Genomic DNA, 23,523 nt, shown 5'->3' with positions numbered 1-23,523 from the left:
TTACCTGCCCTCTTTGTCACCTCGGACTATAAGAATCTCACTTGGATATGTAAACTGGAAACCGAGCTCCGACCACTAATCTGAATGTAAGAATCAAACAGAAATTAGATTTATTACATAGCAGTTGCTACCAGAGAATTTGTTGTTTTGTTTCGTAACACTGGAACTTACAGGTGCTAATATGCCACTGCATTAGGCAACTTTAATCAGCCGATCAAGAGAGGTGAAGGTGGCCTCCGCCTGTACCGGATTACCAAATAGACAAAGTAGGCACTGGCCTATGGGCCCCACTACTTATAGTAGTCTGCCACAACTGACCAAATTAATATTTATTTGATCCTGATAGAAAATTACAATCAAGCTTTCTTAAATATAGTTTCCAAAAGATAGAAAAAAAGGAATCAAGTTAAAGAAACAAAAACTTTACATTAAAGACTCTGTAGAGAAAATACTGTATTAACCTAATATACCCATTAACAACTTAAAGTACATAAACCAGAGACATCAGATTCACATAACAGTTTGTCTCTTAAAAGCTCATCTTCTGGCAGCTGTCAGGTTGTAAAAAAAATCTGGTGCATTAGGTATTAGGAGATAATTTGCGAGGGAGGCTCCAAAGTTTTTACTGCCTGGTGGCCTCCAAAGGGTTTAATTCGGCACGGAGACTGGGATGCTGGGGCATAACTACCGATATCGCAGCAGGTGCAGTTGCGCCGTGGCGTAGGGAATCGATGGCCCACTGAACTTCAGGTATAGTTGGTTTACTATGAAACAAAATGATTGGGGCCATTTTCCATGCCTATGTGAGGGCACAAGGAACTCATGTTATGCCACTGCAATGCCCAGATTGAAAGTAAAAATTAAAAAATTGAGTTTAAACACCAGAAATCTACTACACGATGGAGATGGATCTGTCAAGTCAGATGAAAATCTAATCAAAGCAGTTTAGCGTTTGTAATAAAATTAAAATGACTTAACATTATCTTGAAAATTAAGTAAATCATACTTTCCAAATAATATTTATATTATGTAATAACAGGGCCCTCTTTGTTTTGATTGTAATTAAGATTACATAGATGGGGTTCATGGCGTCTCCTGGCATTTTTAAAGTAGAAAGTGTGTGTATTTACATCCATTTTCCCAAAAAATATATTTTTAAGAATCGGTATTTGTATATATTGGTGTGACTTATAATAAATTGTACAATGTTTTTTTTTTTTATTAATTGTTTTTATTTGTTTCCATATTTATAACTGACCCATGAGAAGCAACATGGATAATACAACACTACTTCTCCAGGTGAGGAAAGAGTGAAATGTAGTGATCAAAGTGGGGGTGGGAGGTTCTTAGGGGTACGACGTACCCGTACTTTTATCATTTTAGAAAAACAGTTCCCCTACTTTGTGTGAAAAGATGACTGTCTCTGGACAGTCAATTCCAACAGTTGAAATGCTTCAGCTGAAGTGTAAAGCTCCTGTTCTGTGCTGTGAACCCGTGGGAGGATCAGCCAAGCTTTCTTGCCAGGGTGCCTCCTTCCTGAAAGAAATGTAAATGTGCCCAACTGGTCACTCCTCAATCTGCAAACATAAAGGGTGCTCTGAAGACGGTATTGGCTTTAATTGATGAAATCACTTGAAGCTTCATGATATCACACATTATTTTTGAGAGGAATTGCAACGGAGCTGTGAAGTGCGTGGCTTTAAAAGAGTTATTAAAAAAACTTCACAATGTATAGTCTGGGTATTACTAGATTCTATAGTTTGGAAGCTCTTTATCTTAAACTGCTTTGCACATTTTGTAGCAGCCTATCTTTCAGTGTGAGTAATGCAAGTTTAAAATAATTCCTTACATGTTCACAGTGCTTTCTGTCACACACTGGGACCTTGTAGCACTAATCATACATGTTACTATTCTACACTGCACCAACCAGGATTCAATTCGGTGGCTCTCTTGTGTAGTGCATTAGCAAATGGAGGTTTCATAATGTACGATAGTGCATTTCCCACTGATTAACATAACTTGCAAGTAGTAAGAAGGGATACCTTCCATCAAAAAATCCTGGTCGCAAAAGTGACAGCGCTGGTCGCAAACTGCTGGTCGCAATTTTGACAGCTTTTGACATGTCTGGTTTTAAACTTCTGGCCTTATTTTTGACAGTTTAAAGCCAGGACTGTTTAAGACCAGGCCTGAGCACTCCCGGACATGTCCATTTTTTGCTGCCAGCCAATCCATGGCATGTCCATTTTTGCTGACAGAGCTGCCAAATTTAAGGCCAGAAGTTTAAGACCAGGACTGTTTAATGCCTGGTCTTAAACAGTCCTGGTCTTAAACTGCGGACCTCAAACAAGTGACAGGTGGACCGTGTGTTGACAAGGGCCGGCAGGTGTCCCGGAAGGGGGCGTATGAGTCACAGGGGGCGGGTTGTTTTTTAGGGGTAGAGGCGTGGCAAAGCAGCCCTATAGCCATGTGTCCCTGTTGTGGTGTAGAGGTATACGCCTCTTTTAGGGGTGGTGATTTCTATGAATACATATAAGCCTTTGGCAGGAGCCTGTTGTAGCAAGCAGCCGCAGGACAACGTGAAGGGTCACCATGGCAGAAAGGAAGAGCTACAAACCACTTGAGAGAAAACATTGGTTTGGTGGCTCACAGATCCCCGTCAGTAGCTTTTACAGAACCAGACCTGCGGTAATGGAACATAATGCTCAACCAGGAGAACCTTCTGGCTGGGGGTTTGTTAAGCAATGGCCGAGCCGGGTGCCCCCGATTAAGCGTGACAGCAGCTCTAGCGAGTGTTCGAGTGACGGTTTAGCGTGTGAGCAAAGCATGCTCTTGGAGTTGGAGGATGAGGAAGAATCCATAGTTCCTCCTAATACACCCGTCTATGAAACCATGGATGTTCACATGACGAGTCCTCAGGAAGTAGGTGTGCAACAGCCTGGTACAAGCGTGGAAGCTGAAGGGTCCCCAATGGATATTAGCGACTCTCAAGATGTCGGAGCAGCCGCCGCGGGGTGTGAAAATGTGGAGGTGAGTTAAAATGTTAGGAGCAACCATTTTGCATAAGGATGTATTTTATTTCTTCAACTACCAAACTTTAATCTACTTTTGACCCCTCTAGAGAGCACCCGTTCCTAACACACCCATCTATGAAACCGTGGATGTTCACATGACGAGTCCTCAGGAAGTAGTTGTGCAACAGCCCGGTACAAGCGTGGAAGATGAAGGGTCCCCAATGGATATTACCGACTCTCAAGATTTCAGAGGCGCTGCAGAGGGTGGTGAAAATATGGTGGTAAGTCGAAAAAAAAAAAAGTTAGGAGTAGAGCCTTTACATGGAAGTTTGTTGTCTTTCTAACGCTAACGGGCTGTCAATATTTATCTTTTGAACCTAGGATGAAACACCGAAAAGAACTGATGCCCAGGGGCAGACTGCAAAAGGTCGCAGCTTGAATCTGTCTTGTATATGCTGTGCAAACCAGACGGGGAGTTCCACATATCCGGGGGCACCTATGTCTACGGAGTGTGAAGAGTGTTCCAAGAACGACGACTCTGAAAATCCAACGCCAGGGTTCACCAGAGTTGGGTTCACCGCTGATGACATATCAAGTGTTAAAGGTTTCGCAGCTGTGGTTGTATACACATGCGTCAAAAGGGACTATTACAGCCTGTGTTTCGGCCATCGTATTAACGACCCTGAACAGGGGGCGCACGAGTGTCTATCCGGATCATACAGAGACCGTGTAATCCGGTACATATGTAGTATGCTAGACCCGTACAAGATGCATAAGCTGTTAAGGGTGGTGCACGGCCTGAGCGCTGAAAATAGTTTTGTCCATCCGAACATGCTGAAGATCATGATAGCGACAGTCAAGGAGATACGCTATGCCAACGACCCCTACGCAAAACTAAGAAGCATGCCAGGCACAGGTGTGTGCTGTGACAAAAAGATGGCACAGAGACTTATAGAAAGGCGCTTGTGTAACCTGTATCTAAAAAACAGAAAAGTGGTATCCATGGCACCGCAAAGGCTATTTTATAATAGATAAACCCTGATGGATTGTGACCATATAGCGTGTATTTAAAGTAAAGTAGTAGAATGTTACAGCCTAAAACCGTATATGTGTTAAACCGTACTTGCTATGTATACTGTGAAAAGATATGAAATCCCTTTTGTTTGTGATTTGGTAATACTCATTATTTTTAATAAAATGTTCTTACACAAAACAAGCGTCTTCCATTTCCTGTACTGTAATGACCGCTAACATGTCGGAGAGCCTGTTAAGAAAACTGTATTATGATACAAGAGGAGTTGGCAGCTTTGGAAGCGGCGCAGCTCTATATAGAAGGGCTAGGTCTGAAAAGGAGGCGGTAAGCAGAGAAGCGGTGAAGACGTGGTTATCAGGAGAGGAGGCGTATTCACTACATAAGCCAGCCAGAAGACGTTTTAAGAGGCGCCCCACAATCGTTAATGCGTGTATAGATTATCAATGGCAAGCGGACATAATCAGCCTTCAAGATATAGCAAAACATAACGACGGCGCATGTTATATATTAACAGTCATAGATGTGTTGTCCAAGTACGCGTATGCAGAGGCGCTGCGTGATAAAAGTGGAGCTAGCGTCACAGCCGCTTTTAAAGCCATCTTCGCTAAGGGTCGTATTCCTCAAAAACTACAAACAGACGCAGGAAAAGAATTCTTAAACAAGTCATTTCAGAAATTATTAAAGCAACACAATGTTCAACATTTTGTAACACACACAGAGGTAAAAGCAGCGGTTGTAGAAAGGTTTAACAGAACTTTAAAGTCTAAGATGTGGAGGTATTTTACGGCCAGCAATACATACAGATACGTGGATGTTCTACAGGCTTTTTTAGCTGTATATAATGTCAGTTATCATAGAACCATCAAAATGGCCCCTGAAGAGGTAACACAGGATAATTCGTTAAATGTTTGGAGAAATGTGTATGGGCCTAACTTTGGGACCATGGTGAAGAAGTCTGTATTTAAAAAGGGTGATCACGTAAGGATTTCTAAACTGAAAGGAGTCTTCACGAAGGGTTACCAGCAGACCTTTAGTGATGAAATATTTATAGTGGAAAGTGTGGAGGTTAAGGAAGGGCTGTATATTTACAGGTTAAAGGACTACGATGGGGAAACGGTGTCTGGGTCCTTTTACAAGGAAGAGTTACAAAAGGTGCCCGATGATCCGAACAGGGTGTATAGGGTTGAAAAAGTTCTGAAAAGGAAAGGTACAGGGGCTAAGAGCCAGGCATATGTCAAATGGCGCGGTTGGCCTGAGAAATTTAACAGTTGGGTATTGGCCAGCTCCCTGAAGGGTGTGTGAACTAAAAGCCTCTGCGACGATGGAGACTTCACCCTTTTATATAACCTTACCATCCAACGCTTCTAAGGACATGTTCCCCAACAATCAGATTTCTAATTACACCGTCAAACTGGCTAAGGCTGTGGACCTGAAGGGGGACTGGGAGGTTGCCCTAACAGAAATACAATACCCTAGAACATGGAATACATTTACCGCTGCCGAAACCAAGTTTCACATCAAGAGGGAACAGGACCCCATGGGCATACACACATCCTTCCCACCAGGCTACTACCCGCACGTTTCAAGCATTATCGAAGCCATCAACAAATCCATAGCCAGTATAGAACCACATCCGAATATTCATCTGGTGTTAGATAATGTGAGAAGGAAGGTATTTCTTAAATCCATAAATCGAAACACTCTATTTAACTGCTCAGGTAAATTAAGAAGGATTTTAGGGACAGTACAACATGTGAAAAGCCCCGTGGAACAAGATCACACGTGCCCCGATATTAATGGGGGGTTCTACACGCTCTACGTGTACAGCGATATTGTGGAGTCTCAGAGGATAGGTGATAGTTACTCGCCGTTGTTAAGGTGGGTGCATGTACAGGGTGATAATAATACCATGGTCAACATACAATTTAACAAACCTGACTACGTCGCAGTTTCTAAAAACCATTTTGACACTATTTCAATTATGATCTATGATGATCAGTCTGAGCCGGTGGCCTTTAAATACGGGAAAGTTATTGTCAAGCTTCATTTAAGGCCTAGACACGACAGAGGGTATTAAGCAGCCATCATGGTGGTTATGAAAACGTACGGAGATCCGTCTATGTACAGAGACTATTACAGAAGTCAAGCCGGTTATGGAGGACCACCGTACTTTCAAGGTTCACCTGTTATGTACGGGGCTGGATTAGGAGGATTCTTTAGGAGTCTGTTTAGAAGAGCTATGCCTTTCCTGAGAAGAGGCTATGAAATTGCAAAGCCTCATGTGAAGGCGGCTGCCACGAACATTGCGCAGGAGGTAGTGGGGTCTGTTACATCGGCAGTTGCAGAACGCATGAACAAGCAACCTCAAGAAGGAGCTGGTTTGATGTATAAACCACGAGCGAGTGTCAAAAGGAAACGGCGTGTTTCCAGACGCAGGGGCCCCCCAGCCCCCTATAAAAAAAGGAGGACAGCTTCAAAACGCCCTCAGAAAAGAAGAGCTCCAAGACGGAAGAGAGCTGCGAAGAAGCGAACCGGCTCTAAAGTAAATATTTTTTAAAGCCTTGTACACACAGCCATGGCCTTCGTACATTGTGGATCTGGAGAGTGCGCCAAATCAGAGTTGGACTTGTTTAGTCTAAAACCCACGCAGACCAGCATCGAAAACAGCTTCTTCATGGAAGTGTCACCTTTAGCAGCATTGACACCGCTGGCACCTATAGAGTTTTATGTGTCAGGGGCCACGGATATGTATTTGGATCTCAACAACACTCTGCTGCATCTTATGTGTAAAATCGTAAAAGCGGATGGGTCCGACATTGACGATGACGCTAAAGTGGCACCAATCGCTTACCCTCTAGCTACCATGTTTAATCAAGTGGACATCACCCTGGGCGACCGACTCATCACCCAGAACGATAACATGTACGCCTACAGAGCCTACATTGAGAGCATTCTAAATTACAGTAGCGACGCCCTTGACACACAACTTTCAGCTGGTCTCTTTCACAGGGATACACACGGGCATTTTGAAATCACAGCTCTGGATGGTGATAATAAGGGCTTTATAAAAAGAGCGGGGCATGCTGCAGCCAGCCGTACCTTTGACCTCCTGGGGCGCATACATTCGGACCTCTTCTTCCAAGATAAACTGCTCATCAACGGAATTGATCTTAAAGTCAAGCTCAATCGTAACAAGGACTCATTCTGCCTCATCAACGGGGATGCAGAACAGTACAAGTTGAACATACTGTCTGCGAGCCTGTTTGTAAAGAGAGTGAAAGTGTCCCCGAGCGTCAGGTTAGCACACGCCGAAGCTTTGCAAATATCCAACGCCAAGTATGCTGTGGAAAGAGTAGCTCTGAAGGTATTCAGCATCCCTGCAGGTACCCGCTTAACACAACAGCAGAATTTATTTCTTGGACAACTACCAAAGCTCATCATCATAGGGTTTGTGGACAACACAGCTTTTAGTGGCACCTATGCCTCAAACCCCTTCAATTTTAAACACTAAAACATCAACTACGCGGCGCTGGTCCATGAGGGCAATGTGATTCCTGCAAAACCCTACACCCCCAGTTTTGCAGCCGGTCATTACATCAGGGAATATCAAGGACTGGTTTCGATAACAGGAAAGCATCAAAGGGACTGCGGTGTAGCGGTGTCAAGAGAAGGCTATGGCCGTGGATACACGCTGTTCGCATTCGACCTGACACCTGACATGGAAGATGGTGATCACTACAACCTGGTCAAAAATGGGAATCTAAAAGCTGAAATACGATTCGCAGATCCACTGGTGGCTAATGTGAACATGGTCGTATTCTCTGTATTCGACAGCATCATTCAGATCAACCACGCAAGGCAGATTTTGTTTGACTATCTTTAAAAACATTTGTGAAATGGATACTGTGCAGATACGTGACTTCTTAAGCAGACATAAATACGCTAGGAAATACTTTTTGGGTGTTTTCCCTAGCGACGGTTTACCAGCCGAAATAGGGGCAGAAAGACCATGCACCCTAGTCTTTAACACAGACCCGCATGACCAGGCTGGGACACATTGGGCAGCAATGTTTATAGATGTTGACAAGGTTACGGTGTTTGACAGTACCGCAGAGTTCCCTGAGCACAGACTCTATACAACTCCTATATTCAAATTTGTGAAAAAAGCTGCAGCTGTGGTGGAGTATAACAAACTAAGGGTTCAGGATTCCATGGCTATCACATGCGGGGAACACTGTATTTATTTTATCAGTAAAATGTCACAGGGTCTTTCATTTAGAAATTTCTTAAATCTATATCCGGGGGATCTTGTTAACAATGATATTATAGTTGCGAAATATGTAAAAGAAAACACCAGGGTATCGGTCAGACCTGTGAAAACAGAATATGTACCTTGTCAAAACTGTAAGGGTTTATAACAGTTGTATGCTTAATGTTGAACGTATAAAATAAAAGACATTATATTTTTTTTAAAACATGTATTCAGACTTGTTATTTCAATATACATGCACCATAAAATGTTTTTTTGAAAGATGACTGAGACGGTTTGTAAAGTTATAACAAGGTGTTTATTACAAATATTTAGTTGACAAAACTTTATTGAAGAAACATAGGAATAAAAATCACACACAATTAATCATAAATCCATGCGAAGGGTGATTTAGGAGCTGTCTTTTTTTTTCGAGCTGGCACCGACGGTGCAGGAGTAGCCCATTTAGGGGATAGCCTTCGGACTTCAGAACCTGTAGGCGATGGCAGTAGGGGACTCTTCAAATTGTCTAGCAGTCTGCGGTGTTCATTATTACCAACGATCGTGGAGGGTATATTGAGTTCAGCAGCGGCCTGCAGAAACTGCTCCCAGCCTCGCGGTGCATTTTGAGGTGTCAGGATTTTGGGGTGTGTGAGACCTTTCACTAGATCGTACATATGCGACCCTGCAACAGGTTGGCCCTTGTAGAGAAACTCACCTAGCTCATTCCAAGAGACAAGGTCTTTAGAAGCGGCTAGTTTACTCATCAACATCTGCGCAGCCCCTCTGTGCCTTTGACCTATATTTTTTAGGAGGTCTCCAACAAAGGTATCTGAGGCTGTCGCATCATCGGGAGGCGGTTGTAGGGGCTGAGGGTCGGGGGCCTGAGCAGCTGGTTGTTCAGAGTCTGGGGTATATAGAGTCAACTTGTTCTTCTCGGTATTCCACTGGGTGTAGTAATTTAAGAATTTTTTGAGAGTGTTGTTGTAAAGGTTAGCCTTGTCGTAGGGGTTTAGATCAGTCCTGCTCAAAATGTCTTTAATTTCAGCATCCAGGCGTAAAGTCTCATTTCTACGGATATCCCATGCGTTGTCCGTGGTGGACCCCAGCTGCTCCATTTGCTGCCTAGGAACCAGATACATTTTTGTGGCATGCTCCATCACTGACCCGTAAGGAGGCTTGTAATTACAGGTATAGCTATCCCCAGCAAGTTACCTATAAAACCTCCAGACTGTTTCACCAGTTTCTTCTTTGTTATGAGTGAGGCCCTTTTATTACTGAGCTTCTTGATGAGCCCCTTCTTCTTCTTCAGAACCTGTAACTGACGCTTTGATATAGGGACGTTGCCTTTTAGGGTGTTTAGGGCTATTTCTGAAATGGCAGCCACTAAATCGTCAGAAGCGGTGCCCAGGATGGCCTTTCGGTGTTGGGGGCTGGCTGTAACAAGCATTTTCAGGAGAGCTAAATTGTGGCGTAGGTGTGTAGACATGGTCACCACTGAGCGTTATAAGGGCTGGTCTGTAAATGGTTCTAAAAGACATCACCGCTGCTTTTTATAGGGCCTGGTCTTGGGCTTTGGGGTGTAAACTACAGGTAGCTCTGTTGGAAAAATATCAGCCCTTAGTCTATAGTCTTCTAGAGTTTCATTTTTTAAGTCTACCAACAGGTACCCGTGGGGTTTTGCTGTAGCGTCGTTAAAGGCCTCCATGAAGAAGTGTGTGTTTCCAGGGTACATCTGTTTAGCTATGACAGCTATTTGCTGTTTGTCACGGGGGTTTTTAAATAAAACAAGGTATGAAGCGTTGAGAGCTATAGACCTACTGTTCTTGCCTTTGTAAAACAAATTCTGCACAATGTAGCAGATGCTTAGATTGCGATGATGTGAATATTGAGTAAAAGCTCTCTCTAACTCTGGATGATCACCACCTTCACGCATCAGATCATCAACAATTATCATATTTACAAGGGTTGGTGGTAGTAGCTCATCATCGTTGAGGTTATCCGGTATACCCTCTATAAATTTGATATGGGGGAACCGACGGCCCAAGTCTGTATAAAGAGGCTGCCAGCATGAATAAAGCCATACAATGTTGTTAGGGATTTGTGATAAAGCAGAGGCGGCATTTTCTAAGAGCTTTTTTATAAAATAGCTTTTACCACAGTTTGAGGGTCCTGCTAGCACGCAGGAGAACGGATGCTGCAACCTGGTGTCCATACTGTGGCGGCTGTCTCTCTAATGGACCTAATAACCATAAGGCAGTGTTTTATAGTCGGTGGTTAGGACCCTTTTATCAAAAACAACTCGCAATGTTTTATGTAGAGGCTGGGTTGTGATTTCCCACTTCTTTTTAGATCTGACTATGCAGGGCTGGTTCACAACTATGGTTTTAGCATTCTCAGAATCGTCTGCTGTAGCGTATTCGTGTACCAGATTCTTCAGACTATCAAAATTGATTTTTACAGTGTTGCTGACATTTAAGGTTATCCCTTTGACCTTCATACACACCTTGTTCTTGTTGGTCCGGTAACTGTATGTCTTAGGCCCTGAGGATGTATATTCTTTTATATACTCATCCTTATCTAGCTCACTGGTTAGATTACCCAGATAATCTCCTAGAGGAGGGTCTTCATCCCCCGGTTTGCTCAGAAAAATCACAGAATCTGTATCGTGATACAAGCAGCGATCCTGGAGCTTATCCATAACCCCGTAAAGCTCTAGACGAGCGTGGGCTGTCGTGAAGCAGGCTATGAAAATGTTTATGTTGTTACTCGATGTGGGGTACTCTTGGGCGTATTTCCAACACAAAGCTGCGGTATCGTCATCGATAAACTCGCAGCTGGACACCTCGTAGCAGGGGGCAAACAGGTACTTGAACAGTTCATCAGGGTCTGATATTAAAGTGGTATTTGAAAGGTTTGTGCGCTGTGCAAATTTTCCCCATAAGGAGTTGAGACAGAGTTTGGCTAACTGTCGGCGTGCAGGATTGACCTCTATCAGATGGGGGCGTAAACTGATACCCTCGTGAACGTAGTAGTCATCGATGTATTTCTGTTTTGCATCCTGACTAGTACACCATTCAGGATACCCTGAGGCCTCCTGTTTGTCTCTGAGAAACAAATTAATGTAGGGGGCAAAGAGTTGTGTTGTAGTGCTCTTAAAATGCCACACTTCGTGTACTCTACCGATCCTGTACCCTTTCTCTAAGGCAGCTTGTACCTCGATGCTACACCAGGTCCCTGTGAGCATCCTTTGTTCATCGGTGTGTCTGCAGCCATCAATCTCTTTAAGCATCGCACATGTTCGACATAGGGGGAACATCAGCTTGCCATCGACTCTGCATGGTAACACTGGGAAGTAAAGCTGCTTAGGAGGATAGATTTCACATTTGATAAGCCCAAAGTATTCGGATAGGGGCTTGAAATCTCTATAGATGATGGTGGGGTGACCCGTTGGGTACAACTTCATCTTGTTCACAAAAGGGTACAGACTGGTGAAATCATAGTAGTGTATTTTCTCACCCTCACCAACGACCTTGTACAGTTGTATGGCATTTGTACGCCCCCCAAATAAGGCATCACGGGGCTCCAATGGTGTGGGTAAATGATGAGTCTTAAGAAAAGAGCAGAGGTCTGTGTCGGTTTTTAACATGTCTAACCACTCGTGCTCCCAAAGAACTCTCATAGCAAAGCCCTGGTTTTCAACATACTGGGCCTTTGTCAGAGTACGCCTGTATAAGTGTTCAAATTTGGCACCCAGCATTTTGTTATACTCGTGGGGTTTGTAACACTTGGGGCAGCCGTGGTAAAAACAGCCGTTGAATTCAAAGGCTGTCGGCACACCCTTAATTACAGAGTACCCGTCCAGGTAATAGGGGCCCAGGCGGTATTCACCACCCTGTAAGGCATGTTGAATTTGTATGTTTTCCTTCTCAGAGACGTGCATGAGCCACTGGATAGAGGGGGTTGAATAACGTTTCTGTTTACCGTTATAGAGGTCTGGCGGTACTAGAGCGATAGTTTCAGGCATTAAAAACATGTGTTTGTAGATGGACATACACATGGATGCCAGAGTGACGTTTTGAAATGGGTCTATGTATTCGACCGCTTGCTGTATTCCAGGGGTTTTGGGTGTCAAGGCCTTGACTTTTTTAGGCAAGGTCTTAGGTTTCAAGTCCTTGACTTCTTTAGTCATAGACACCACAACATCTCTGAAGAGGTTACAAGCTTGCCGAAGGATCATTACATCAGCCTGACAATAAGCTTTCAACTCTGTTTGAAAGTGAAACTCCTTTTCACGGTTTTCAGAGTACCACTGTAGAAAGCTCACTTTCTCATCAGGCATCATGTATTCAACCCCATAGCTGTCAGGAGGCGGCATGGGTCCCACATAATTTTGGTTAGCCCAGGTGTTAAAAAAGTGTGGGAAATAACCTTTACACCCTGGGAACCCAAAGGCCTTTGGCAGCTTGCTCAATTTCATGGGTAGGAAATTCAGGGTGTCTATGAAGCGTATTTTTAAAGAGCATACTGTCATCAGCATCAGTTTAGACCCCTGGGTTATGAGCTCCACTTGTATCTTTTCACGAATCATGTCTCGTAGAATAAAGAAGGAGTCATAGGCTTTCGAGTTGTGGGCGAGCATGGTATATCCTTGGAATTTGGCTTGAATGAAAGTGCTCAGGAAATCACCAACGCACGTTCGTCCCTCAAACTCCCAACTGTCGTCGGATGTTAGATGGTGTGCGTAAATGTAGTTAGGCTGGTGTACCCCTGTCTCTTGTGTGCACTCTATATCAAACACTATATAGTCTTCGGTCTTGGTCTGAGGTGGACCTTTAACCATATAACACTGATGGTTGGTGCCGGCCTCGTAAGACACATGGCAACGGGGGCATATCATACCTTTGCACTTGTGATCCGTTGCAACATACCGCCCACACTCGCTGCAGTCCTTTTTAGGGACACATTTGAAAGATTTCTCGTGTATGCTCAAGCAGTTTTGCGAGCGACAAAACAGCCTACACGTGCTGCACCTCACCTTCAGGGTAGCGTCTTCTATACAGCCAACCCTCTGACACATCTTACAACACATTTCACACTGGTGGTGTGTTTTATTGTTGTATATATGGTCACAGTGGGCGCACACATACTTGGCCCCCAGAAAACCTTTTAGGTTCAAGATGCCGTAAAAATGATTTTCCATGTGGAGGACATATACGGTCTTGTTTCTCACAGGTTCCCCGGTTGTAAAGTACTTCCAGGAACCGCTGTGATAGAGAACTTTCACCGTCACGGCGAAATAGTTCTCAAAAAGACCTATATCGCCAAAGCCGACCATTCGGTCAGGAGGTATTTTAAGATCCTCATGGGCTTCAACAGCTCTAGACATGATGACAGCGTCAGGGGTCTTGCGAGCCATCAGCAGACCCACGATGCTGGCCGCCAGACATGTATTGGCAGTGGCGTTGGTAAAATTGAGCAGCCACATCTGTTTCTTACCAATTATTTTACTGTATAGTACGCTCTTTAAGGGTCTGGAAACACCCCCCTCACGCCCCCGTACAATGAGGGCTATGACTCTAAAAGTGCCATAGGCGACTAGTTCCGCCTTACTCTGTAAAAGCCTTTGGAGGTTTTCTAAAAATTGCACAGCGTCAAAAACATCTCGGGTCTTACGCCTGGTGAACAACGGCGTGTCAAAACCCTGCCCCTGGAAGCGGAGTTGGAAAAAGTCATTAGGCCCCACATCGTGTAACAACCTTTCTATGAGCTCCTGCACAGCCTGATGTATAGCCAGAACACCATGAGTGGTTGATGTTATTTGGTGTAGGTTAACAAATCTAAACTCCTCATAGTGTTCTACGGCCCTAAACCTCTCTACATTGCGAGTGTAACTTCTAACACTCTCTAAAAACAAGGGCTCTGGGCCCTCATCAGTAGGAGTGTGATTTGTGGAGGTGTTCTCTGTTGTGTCATTTTGGGAGGTCATGGTGGGACCTGTCTCAGGGGTTCTTGTAAGCCTGCGGGTAGCGCAGATTCTCGCCTTCTTCAGCTTATTTATTAAAAGCCGGCGTTGCTTTGTACTATTAAGCCACTTTTGTTTTTTTTTACGGGCCCAGGCTTTTCGAGATACCATGCCCCAGCCTATCTGAACAGGTAGGTCGCTGTCGTTGGTTGTCTTGTTCATGGAGGCCTCCGCTACAGTTCCACCCCAAGGTCCTTCTGAATGTTGGGGTGCTTGGAGTTTTAAAGCCATCCCCCCGACCCCCTTCAAATGACCGACCCTAGGTATGTTAGACCCTGCCCCTATGTATTGTCGGCGGTGAAGTGTTGGATTATATGCTTCAGGCTTTGATCTTGAAGCTGTGGTACCATGCTTGAAGGGTTCTAGGGAAACAGGTGTATCTTGTTTGGAGGGGTCTATGGAAACAGCGGTGTCTTGTTTGAGGGCTTGTGGGGCCCCCGATGGTCGTTGCCTGAGTAGTTTTAAGAACCGTACAGCCTTTGTCACTAATCTCTGGACCTTACGGTTATATTTTGGGGTCCTCTTAGGAGTAACAATGGCTGTGGGGGTCTTTAGGGGCTGGTACTGACATAGTCATGAGTGTGTACCGTGTATATCGGCCACAGCCGCCTGACACATCTGTATGATCTCTTTTTTACACACCCCAACCCGTGCCACGACCAGATGTTGGGCCTCCCTCTTGTTCCTGAGATTGGAAAACCCCATATCCATTCTTATGATTGCACGGTTCGCCTGTCGCTTTAATTTGCGAACAGCCATCTGGATCTCTTTTACATGTGTCTTCAATGCCTCTTCAGTGTTTACAGACCCATCTTGTTCCTGCTTCGGGGGGCCTCTTCAGTGTTTACAGACCCATCTTGTTCCTGCTTCGGGGGGAACACCTTGCGAGGTCTTATAAATGGTGACAATGCCTCAGGCACATCTATACTGCCACCAGCTATGGCGGTACTGGACACAGGTCTGTACACGGGCATGTCCCAGGGGATGGACATGGACCTGTACACAGGGGTGGCAACGGTACTGGCCTCAGGGTTGGACACTGTACTGTACAAAGGGTTGGCAGCGGTGTTGGTCTCAGGGTTGGCCACTGTACTGTACAAGGGGTTGGCAGCGGTGTTGGCCTCAGGGTTGGACACTGTACTGTACATGGGGTTGGTAGCGGTGTTGGCCTCAGGGTTGGACACGGTACTGGCCCCGGGACTGGCCACGGGACTGTACACGGGATTGGCAGCGGGGATGGCCACGGGACTGGCCACTGGACTGGACACGGGACTGTACATGGGATTGTCAGCTGGACTGTCCAAGGGCCTGTACGCGGGGCTGGCATCGGGGCTGGACACAGGGCTGTACATGTGGATGACCGTGGGACTGGTAGGGTCGTATGCTCCTGGAGGGGTCCTCGGGGACAAAGGGTCTGAGGATTGTGAGGAGTTGTCATTGTAATCCTGGGGCCTAGCTGAAATGTATGTGTTAGGGTGTGGTGCATGGTTACCTGTGTTCTGTAAGCCATCTGTGTTCAAAGACCTCTGGTACACCGCTTCTGGGGTTCTACCAATGTTGTATACCATCCCCCTCAACTCCTCAAGAGCGTGGCTATTCATGCTAGAAGGACTTTCTAGGGGTTGCGCATTACCACCTGTTGATACCCTAGGCTGGGCCTGAACACTTACAACAGGCTTTGGGGTTTGCTCAGGGGCGTGCACCTCTACATGCACAGTTATTTTATTAGCCACTGTCTGGGGTTTCAGGACGCTTGGTGGATCCTGGCTTGTATTAGGGTTGCTGAGGGACTCTGGTAACGGGAACTTAGGGACCCCCGGTTTTAGCTTCAGATGTTTTCTTGAGAGGCGCGATGTTTTAGGGGTTTGTGGCGGCGCCGCCTCTTCTACAACCACCGGTACAACTACCACCTCCTTGGGGCTCAAGGTTGTATAGGCCTCATTCAAGGGCTTAGCATCCTTTTTTATAGATAAATCTAAGGGGTTAGCTTGGGGCTCAGGGGTGCTAGGGCTTTTCTTCTCAGGGCTTAAGAGCTTTGCAAGGCCCTCGTGGAGCACCGCCGTTGTCTTCTTCTGGTTTAAGGGCTCTGTTTGGGTGTCTGTGAACACCTTACAGACCTTCACCCTTTTTAAAGGGCTGGGGAGGTTCTCTGAGTCCCCCTGATTCTTCTTAAGGGAGGCAGGGTTTGTAAGCATACCGCCAGTGTTGGCCCCTCCCCTGTGCAGAATAGATTGTTGTAGATGGTTGTTGAGCGTGTTGCTTGGTGTGTAGCACGTGGATAGTTTTTCCTGGCGTACACGCCTACTCACGACTTTTGCGCCGCTTCTGTTGTTCTGGACGGATGTTATGTCCGTTAAGGGCGGCGCCGACCTCTCTTCAGCAGCATGTTTCTGAGCCGCTTCTAAAATATAAACAGAAAAAAATATATATATATTAGAGTAAGCATAAAAACAACACGTACAATCAACACCATCCTAAGTTCTACACAGGCACCTTTTTTATATAGGCCTTCCTACAACCAGCTGTACCCTTCTGCTTGAGAGTCTGTAACGCCTCTAGTACTTCTCACACCCTTTTATAAAAAACACACCTGAAAGAGGTCTTTTTACAGCTCTTTTCTTTGACAGAGGTCCCACTTTAGAAGTTGAAGCTTTCCTCTTCAAAGGAATTTCTTTTGAACATTGCGCCGCCTCATGGACCTCAGCACCGCCCTGGCATAACATAGGGACACCTGTAAAGAAAAAAATAATACCCAACATTAGTCATCTTTCTGAGGATTACCTCTATAGACCCTCAGGGTCAGGACGCTGTCCTACTCCGCCAACTCCCTAGCGCCTTAGACAGTTTAAATAACAACGGCATTTTTAATTACCTGTAGGAACTGTAGTGTTTTGCACCTTGTTCATAGCGTCTTGAGCCGCGAGGAACAACATAAGATCGTCATAAGCTTCTTGTAGGTCGGTGTCATTAGCTGTAAAAGCATACAGACATGAGCCCCACATTAGAAAAGAAAAAAAGAGAACTTGTGCGTTGCTGGTGTACAAAACTACGTAGAACTACACAACTCTAAATATATATACCTGGCTGCGGGGCTGACAAGTGACCATCGCTGCTAGTTATTACAGCTGTGTCCACCGCAGGGGGTACATTGGTGACGGTTGCATTTGTAGGGTCTTGCATCTGTATTAAATATTAAATAAAAGAACAGGATTTAAAGCACCTTTCATAAATAAAAGTATCACAACTTCAATCAATTCATGTATACATTTTAAAAAACTATTAAGAGGGGTGCAACAACAGACATTTTTTTTTAAAAAAGCGTTGTATGTGCTGCGCTAAAACATATGTTAAAAACAACCTGCGCCATATCCTTTGCTTCTGGGGTAAACCACTTTAGGTACACATAGTCCTTCTGACCTACAAAAACTGCCCCTAGGTTCATGGTACTCTTTGGTAACACGTACATGCCCCTTTTCTCTTGTAACACCTTGGTTGCGACCTCTCACTTTTTTGTGTGCTTTTGATAGTTGTGCCAGTGCCACAATTGCCTACATAACGCTTATTCTTGTGCTTGAGTGTCTACCCTATATTGCAGGATTATACCTCTAATTGTACTTTGTTTTCTCTTGTAACCTACACACTTGTCACTTTATTTATTACTCATGTAGCTTAACGCTTGCTTTTGTAACCGTCATACATGTCACTTTTTTCCTCCTGTAATACCCCACTTGCTAACACATGTATTTTGTTTGCACACAATTGAAATTTTTTTGGCCATGTAACTTAAAGCCTGCTCTTGTAATTTGCGCTATATTGGCAGTTTTTTTTGTTTGGCATCTTTTATGTAACACCTGTAATTCTTAGTCCTTATCTTTTGCAACTGGTGCTTATGTAAAGCGCTCTGACACTTAAGGGTGAAATTCGCGCTACATTTACATTTTTTTTCTGTTTGGCATCTTTTATGTAATACCTGTAATCCTAAATCCCTATGTTTTGCAACTGGTTCTTATGTACAGCGCTGTAACACTATCGTGTTCGCGCTTTCTCTCAATAAAATGTTTAAACAAAAAAAAAAAAAAAAAAAAACACACACACTGGGCCTGCAGGGGCTTGATCCGCCCCTACAGTGATGCACTGCTGACATCACTGAAGGGGCGGACCATGCCCCTGCAGGCCCGGTGAAGCGTCCGCCCTCCCTGCTACAGCTGCTCTGTTGGATCCACGTGGGGACCGTGGGAAAATGCCCTCCCAAGACCCTCACAGCCACCGGAGCCCTACACCCCAGCACCCTCGAGCCGCGCCTTGTGAAAGCGGACTCGAGGGGCATTTACAAAAAAAAAGCGGGACAACTCGGCACTCGGGCTCCGGCGCCCCTGGAGAGACACACGGAGCCCGCCCTCAGAGCCCCCCGAGCAGCGCCAGCCTCAAGCGGGCTCAGGGGGGATTAATTTTAAAAAACGATGGATCGAGGCAGCATTCGGGACCCCGGAGCCCCCACCAGACACCCAGAACACGGTCCCACAACACCCCGAGCAGCGCCATCATCAAGCGGGCTCGGGGGGATTAATATTAAACACAAAAAAAAAAAAAGCGGCAATCGGGGCACTGAGCCCCCAGGGACACCCTGACCCTAACCCTCGACAGCGCCCCGGAGAAGCGGACTCGGGGCGATTTTTAAACAAAAAAAAAGCGGCAAGCGGGGCCCCAGAGCCCTGAAGACCCCTCACAGACCTCCCGTGGCACCCCCGAGCAGCGCCAGCCTCAAGAGGGCTCATGGGGGCTTATTTTTAAAAAGCGGCACAAGGGCACCGGAGCCCCCCAGGGACGCCCAGAGACCTCCCCACCCAGAACCCCAGTGCATCTCCAGAGGATTTTTTAAAACGATGCACTCAAGGACCCTGAACATCCTGGACCCCTCCAGCTCACCCCCTTATAGGCTCTCCTACACAGATACAGCCCCATACTTCTGATCCTCGAAAAGCCCCAAAACAGCAACTTGGTGAGTACAATAATGCATTTTATTTATTTGTATATGTATGCCATGTATTTTATTTAAAGAACCTCTGGCACCCCTGAAACAGTAGTAGCCTCTAACATTTTATTGACATTAAATGTACAGCAGCCTGGTAAAAAAATGTTTCTATGCTCTGTAAAATATACGTTTCCCCTCTACATGTACCCTCCTAAGGCCTATAACATTATGACCCCTTAAATACAAACCCTGCAAACTCTAACTTATGCCACCACCCTTATTAACATTAAATACACACACACACACACACACACACACATAGCTTTAAACTCAATGCATCAGCAAAGCCTTTATTCACTTTAAGCACATTTACATTACAATTCACATCTTGTAAAAAAACTTCTTTGTCACCATTATTCACATTAAACACAGCACATAGACTTAAAGAGTAACAGTTTACAAGCCACACTACATAGTACTATTTTTTTAAAAGTACAACTTTTTTATTTATTTTTTTAAACTACATGTACACCCTAATACAACATTACACCATCCATTATTTACCTTCTTTACATGTTGGCAGGCTGCGTCAATCTGGGAGAAGTTGCTCTGGTCCATTTCTTGCCTTAGGATCCAAGCGTTGGCTCTGTGCCTTCAAAACAATCCAGGCCAGTCACTCCCCAAGGTTTTGTAGGGCTTGATGGTGTAGAAATCCACAAAGGTTTTTTGACTTGGTTGCTGGTGCAGGAGTCCTCCAGGTACAGCAGAACAATCCACGCCAGTCACTCCTCAAAGGGGGGTTTTTGAATGGGTGTTTGGCAGTGTTCCTTGAGGGGCCTTTTATACCTGTCCAAGCATGCTAATTAGAAGCCCCCCACACCCTTTATGACTTTAGGGGGTTAGAACAATGCCCTGATGGCCTTTGGTTGGGATCCTTTTTTTCTATCCTTGTTACTCAAACTCAAGGCCTATCCTGGGAAGAGTGGGGTTAGACAATGGGGGCCGGCGCAAAACTCTTCACACCTACGTCACACATTCTCCTGGGAAGTAGGGAGCCCGGGAACAGGATCTACCTTGGGACTCACATATTAAATTTCCTGCCAGCCATGTCAAGTTGGAACTAACCTGTCAAATTTGGGACCCGGGGCTTTGTGATGTGTGGGGCTATCCTGGGAAGAGTAGGGTTAGACAATGGGGGCCGGCGCAAAACTCTTCACACCTACGTGACACATTCTCCTGGGAAGTAGGGAGCCCGGGAACAGGATCTACCTTGGGACTCACATGAATTTCCTGCCAGCCATGTCAAGTTGGAACTAACCTGTCAAATTTGGGACCAGTGGCTTTGTGATGTGTGGGCCTATCCTGGGAAGAGTGGGGTTAGACAATGGGAAGCTTTGCTCTACTCTCTTTTTTCTTATCTCAAAATCTCAGGGCTGGCTGGGGGTTTATTATTTTATAAGGGGTTTGTAGTAACTTATTTTTTTTTAGAGAGAATTACCATTGGTAGGTTTCTGAGGCCCCTTTGCCACTTTGACACCTACATGACACATTCTTCTTCCCAGGCCCTGGGCTGGGGAACTCAGGACTGCCCCATCAGCTGTTCAAACAGCTGATGGGGCATTCTTCTTCCCAGGCCCTGGGCTGGGAACGCAGGACTGCCCCCACCAGCTGTTCAAACATCAGCTGGCTGCAAACCCCAGTTCTAAAAAAATGCACAGACATTTCCAGCCTACAACCATGTAGTTTTTTTCTATGCACTTTTAACATATACACAATTACCTCATGTTTTGCAGCAGAGCAAAGCTGTCAAATTTAAGACTAGAAGTTTAAGACCAGACTGCTTAAGGTCAGGGCTGATCAAACCCTGGTCTTAAACAGTCCTGGCTTTAAACTGTCAAAAATAAGGCCAGAAGTTTAAAACCAGACATGTCAAAAGCTGTCAAAATTGCGACCAGCAGTTTGCGACCAGCGCTGTCACTTTTGCGACCAGGATTTTTTGATGGAAGGTATCCCTTCTTACTACTCTTGCATTTCATTTTCATATACGATGTGCGTTATTTTATATGTAGTTACCTGAAGGTGAAATACTGAGAAAAGTGAAAGAATATTTCGTTTTTTAGCCGTGCTTTTAAGCATGCCCACATGACCACTCCGAACATCGCAACCCCCCCCCCCCCCCCCCCCCCACACACACACACACAGTATCACAGTTCCCATACATGTTTTTAATGAACTACGACCACTGGTGAAATGACGGGGAGAGAAATTGTAGCATTTTGGGAGGGGGAGGGCGCAGGTTGCGACACTGCCTTGTCCTTTGCAACATCAACGTTTTACCCCTCTTCACCATATGTATAACCATCCGTTCCAGTCTAACTAGCTCTAATCCAAATCAAGCGTTTCTTTTCCTCTAGAAATACCTAGAAGACATGTAAGTCAAATAACCATTGTATTTTCCCTTGTTTTAATATTCTCCAATCGGTATGGTCCTCTCTTTTGAGAGCGGGCCTTGTCCCAATAAACACCGCTGTCGATCGCGCGCATCCACGGTGTGTAATGGCGGATGGTTCTGTAAGGCTCCGTTATGCCATTCGTTACTTGGAATGACAGCGCCTGCCTGCTGCCCACAACTACTTCAAGGCACTGAAGACCAGTTTCACAGTAAGGGTATAGGCGCAAGGGCACGTGTTCAATGTCGAGTACATACCACCGCACAACGGTGCATTTTGCTGACATACTGTGTTCACGTTGTGCATTTATTTATAGCATTTAACAACAAGTGTACTGAATGAACCCTGCCCTAAAAATGCAGCTTCAATTAACTTCTCCCAAATATCATTTTTATGGAATGTCCCCTCTCCCCTCCATCCGCGGTACTCCACTTACGGTGGCCTTTTGGGACGCTTTCGACTTAAAATAACTCCGTTTATGCCATTGCCTGCCATGTTTTTGGTTCTCCATCCGCTTCTCGTCCTAGGCCAGTTTTGCTGACTCGCGCACCTTCGAGCAATTTCACGCATCCACAGTTCTGTTCGCAGATCCCTGAGGCCTGCTATCTGTTGTCCTATTAATTGCTGCTGTCATGAGGTAATTCCTCCCCTGTCACTTGTACGCAGGTGGACAAATCTGTCTCGTGGCGCCAGTCCCGATCTTCTTCACACTTCATGAACAGCACGTAAACACGGCTAGTCACTTCAGAATGCACATATGTACACATGTAACTAGAACACACAGCTGCCGTAAGGTCACAGTTTCCATAGAAAAGTCCTTTTTATTTTCTTATTAACTTTGGCGCCCTTGAGCAAGTCTACATAAAAAGGTTCAGGAGGAAAGGGTCACCCGGTTTTGGTTCAGCATGGCAACTTTAATGCAGATCAGTCAAGTGGAAGCACAAAAAGGAGGTCAAAATAGAGACATTTCTCATTTAGTCTCGCATAGGAATCTTTGCTCCACGCTATGCAAGAAACACGCTCACCAGGGTCACTCCAAACCTGGCCTGCAGGCAAAGCTTTAGTGAAGTGAGTGCCTCTGCTGGTGTTTTTTTAAATAGGGTGAGGTGTACACAAATATTCAATGTTCTTTTGACAGAGAGAGAACTATAAAGAGCATTCGATAAACATATACATGTAAACCCAAAGTGGTCGTATTTTAGGGCCATCCTGCACTTAGCCACCCAAAGGCTATGCACAGTGAAGAGTTTTGTTTTTTTAAGTACATTTTGGGGGATTATAATAGATTAAATGTAACTTTATTGAAATGATTTCCTTTCATCCAGGCCCTGCACCCAACTATCGGCCGCGTTCGACACGGTGGATCATATCATCTTATTACACCGTGTCGAACAAGCCGGCCTTAGCGGCTCGGCTCTCGCCTGGATTAAGTCCTTTCTGAAGGACCGATCCCAGGCAGTTAAGCTGGAGAATTTTATGGCCCCCAAACTCTCCACTACATGCGGTGTTCCACAGGGTTCATCATTATCCCCCCTCCTATTTAACCTATACCTTCAGGGCCGGACTGGTGCTTTCGGGCACCGGGCAATCCCCCGGTAGGCTGGAGGGGGTGGGGGCCGGTTTTGGGGATCAGGGGGCCGGTTTTGAGGCTGGAGGCCGATTTTCGGTCCGACCGTCTGCCCGACCGTCACACAGCGTCACTCACTCAGTTAAGTTTAGAGGGAAGAATTCACAGGTTACAGTGTCGTGTGACTTCACTTGTGTCTCATGTCTCAGTCTCCTC

The 23,523-nt window shown here is 45.4% G+C and overlaps 1 protein-coding gene across 1 annotated transcript; it reads right to left on the bottom strand.

Moving 5' to 3' along the window:
• Positions 1-8,676: 8,676 nt before the first annotated feature.
• Positions 8,677-14,549, bottom strand: LOC147726800 (uncharacterized). Its single transcript, XM_086963502.1, has 2 exons — positions 11,263-14,549; positions 8,677-9,418 (listed from the first exon to the last, which is right to left on the bottom strand). Exons 1-2 carry the CDS (start codon positions 14,547-14,549, stop codon positions 8,677-8,679), a joined length of 4,029 nt encoding a protein of 1,342 aa, XP_086819628.1.
• Between the last annotated feature and the right edge of the window lie 8,974 nt (positions 14,550-23,523).

Source organism: Lissotriton vulgaris, chromosome 3_1, assembly GCF_964263255.1.
Source record: "Lissotriton vulgaris chromosome 3_1, aLisVul1.2, whole genome shotgun sequence".
In the NCBI taxonomy this organism is placed as follows: Eukaryota; Metazoa; Chordata; class Amphibia; order Caudata; family Salamandridae; genus Lissotriton; species Lissotriton vulgaris.
The sequence above is the reverse complement of the archived record's forward strand: the minus strand, read 5'-3'. Positions and strand labels throughout refer to the sequence as shown.